Source organism: Argentina silus (assembly GCF_951799395.1).
Source record: "Argentina silus genome assembly, chromosome: 6".
Taxonomy (NCBI): domain Eukaryota; kingdom Metazoa; phylum Chordata; class Actinopteri; order Argentiniformes; family Argentinidae; genus Argentina; species Argentina silus.
Genome location: NC_139660.1, coordinates 21,625,524 through 21,628,023, shown reverse-complemented (window position 1 = coordinate 21,628,023; position 2,500 = coordinate 21,625,524). Strand labels below are relative to the sequence as shown.

The 2,500-nt window shown below is 44.2% G+C and overlaps 1 protein-coding gene across 1 annotated transcript in view; it reads right to left on the bottom strand.

Moving 5' to 3' along the window:
* Positions 1 to 154, bottom strand: part of camkmt (calmodulin-lysine N-methyltransferase) — a 33,082-nt gene extending 32,928 nt beyond the window's left edge. The window contains exon 1 of the mRNA XM_083671389.1: positions 105 to 154. Coding sequence (XP_083527515.1) covers positions 105 to 128 — 24 coding nt within the window. The 5' untranslated portion in view covers positions 129 to 154. The remainder of the gene's footprint in view (positions 1 to 104) is intronic.
* Between the last annotated feature and the right edge of the window lie 2,346 nt (positions 155 to 2,500).

Below are 2,500 nucleotides of genomic sequence, written 5' to 3'. Positions count from 1 at the left end.
ACTTTCTGTGCTGAGATGTGACATAGGGTGACATAGTATAGCGACACAGGGTGACATAGGGTGACATAGTGTGACATAGGGTCGGCAGGGATGAACGCACTTACCATGAGACCAGCGAGACAGGTCATACCTCCACCCAACTCACACACCGAACCCCTGAGAGAGAGAGAGAGAGAGAGAGAGAGAGAGAGAGAGAGGGAGGGAGGGAGAGAGAGAGGGGTTGAGATAAGGATACAGAAAGCATCAGAGACATTGAGTGTTAGACAGTGTTCTAAAAATAAATAAATAAAAAATAAATAAATAGTCTACTGGCATTGTGACTGCCTATGGCCCCTGGTGTGAGCATTGATTACGTTCTCTTATGATGACTGATCGATAGATGATTCACTTACTTAAACAAATGTATTTGTTGTAAGTCGCTTTGGATAAAGGCGCCTGCTGAATGCCATAAATGTAAATGAAAATGTAAAGGGATGGTCTTATAACGGGGCGTTAAAGGGATGGTCCTATAACAGGGCGTTAAAGGGATGGTCCTATAACAGGGCCTTAAAGGGATGGTTCTCTTGGGGAGATGTTAGCATGTTCGGGTACATTTGCATCCGGTCTAATGGAGCGGGCGATGCTAACAGTTAGCCTGTGCTGCCGGTAGAAAACACATCACTGCTGCCCTATGAGAACAACTGCTATCGAAGACGAATTTTCATGTCATCGTGAAAATAGGCTGTACCATCCCTTTAAGGCCATGCGGTAGCAGAATAAGGCTGAAGCCCTCTCCAATAACACCACTAATTAACTGTGGATACCTCCTCTCTGTAGGGGTGGGGACGGGGGGGCATTGATTGGAATGCTATTCCAACCAACTCATTGATCGTCTCCTTCCCTCCCTCCCTCCCTCCCTCCTTCCCCCTCCCGTACTCCTTCCCTCCGTTTGTCAGGGAGAGAGTCAGTGTCTTTGTGACATGTCCCTTTCCATCTCCTGGTATATATATAGTGGTGTATATATAGTGGTATATAGTGATATACTGTATATAGTGGTATATATAGTGGTGTATATATAGTGGTGTATATTGTGGTGTATATATAGTGGTATATACAGTATATACACCACAATATATACACCACAATATATACCACTATATATACACCACTATATATACCACTATATATACACCACTATACACTTTATTTAGGTACACCTTGCTAGTACCCCTTTTGCCTTCAGAACTGCCTTAATTCTTTGTGGCATAGATTCAACAACGTGCTGGAAACATTCCTCCGAGATTTTGGTCCTTATTGACATGATGGCATCACGCAGTTGCTGCAGATTTGTCGGCTGCACATCCATAATACGAATCTCCCGTTCCACCACATCCCAAAGGTGCTCTTTTGGATTGAGATCTGGTGACTGTGGAGGCCACTGGAGTACAGTGAACTCATTGTCATGTTCAAGAAACCAGTTTGAGATGATGTGAGCTTTGTGACATGGCGCGTTATCCTGCTGGAAGTAGCCATCAGAAGATGGGTACACTGTGGTCATAAAGGGATGGACATGGTCAGCAACAATACTCAGGTAGGCTCAATTGGTACTAAGGGGCCCAAAGTGTGCCAAGAAAATATCCCCCACCCATTACACCACCACCACCAGCCTGAAGAATTGATACAAGGCAGGATGGATCCATGCTTTCATGTTGTTTATGCCAAATTCTGACCCTACCATCTGAATGTTGCAGCAGAAATCGAGACTCATCAGACCAGGCAACGTTTTTCCAATCTTCTATTGTCCAATTTTGGTGAGCCTGTGCGAATTGTAGCCTCAGTTTCCTGTTCTTAGCTGACAGGAGTGGCACCCGGTGTGGTCTTCTGCTGCTGTAGCCCATCTGCTTCAAGGTTCGACGTGTTGTGCGTTCAGAGATGGTCTTCTGCATACCTTGGTTGTAACGAGTGGTTATTTGAGTTACTGTTGCCTTTCTATCATCTCGAAGCAGTCTGGCCATTCTCCTCTAACCTCTGGCATCAACAAGGCATTTTCGCCCAGAGAACTGCCGCTCACTGAATATTTTCTCTTTTTCGGACCGTTCTCTGTAAACCCTAGAGATGGTTGTGCATGAAAATCCCAGTAGATCAGCAGTTTCTGAAATACTCAGACCAGCCCGTCTGGCACCAACAACCATGCCACGTTCAAAGTCACTTAAATCACCTTTCTTCCCCATTCTGATGCTCGGTTTGAACTTCAGCAGGTTGTCTTGACCATGTCTACATGCCTAAATGCATTGAGTTGCTGCCATGTGATTGGCTGATTAGATATTTGCGTTAACGAGCAGTTGAACAGGTGTACCTAATAAAGTGGTCGGTGAGTGTATAGTGGTATATATAGTGGTGTATATATAGTGGTATATATTGTGGTGTATATATAGTGGTGTATATTGTGTTGTATACAGTGGTGTATATATTGTGGTGTATATATAATGGTGTATATTGTGTTGTATACAGTGGTGTATAC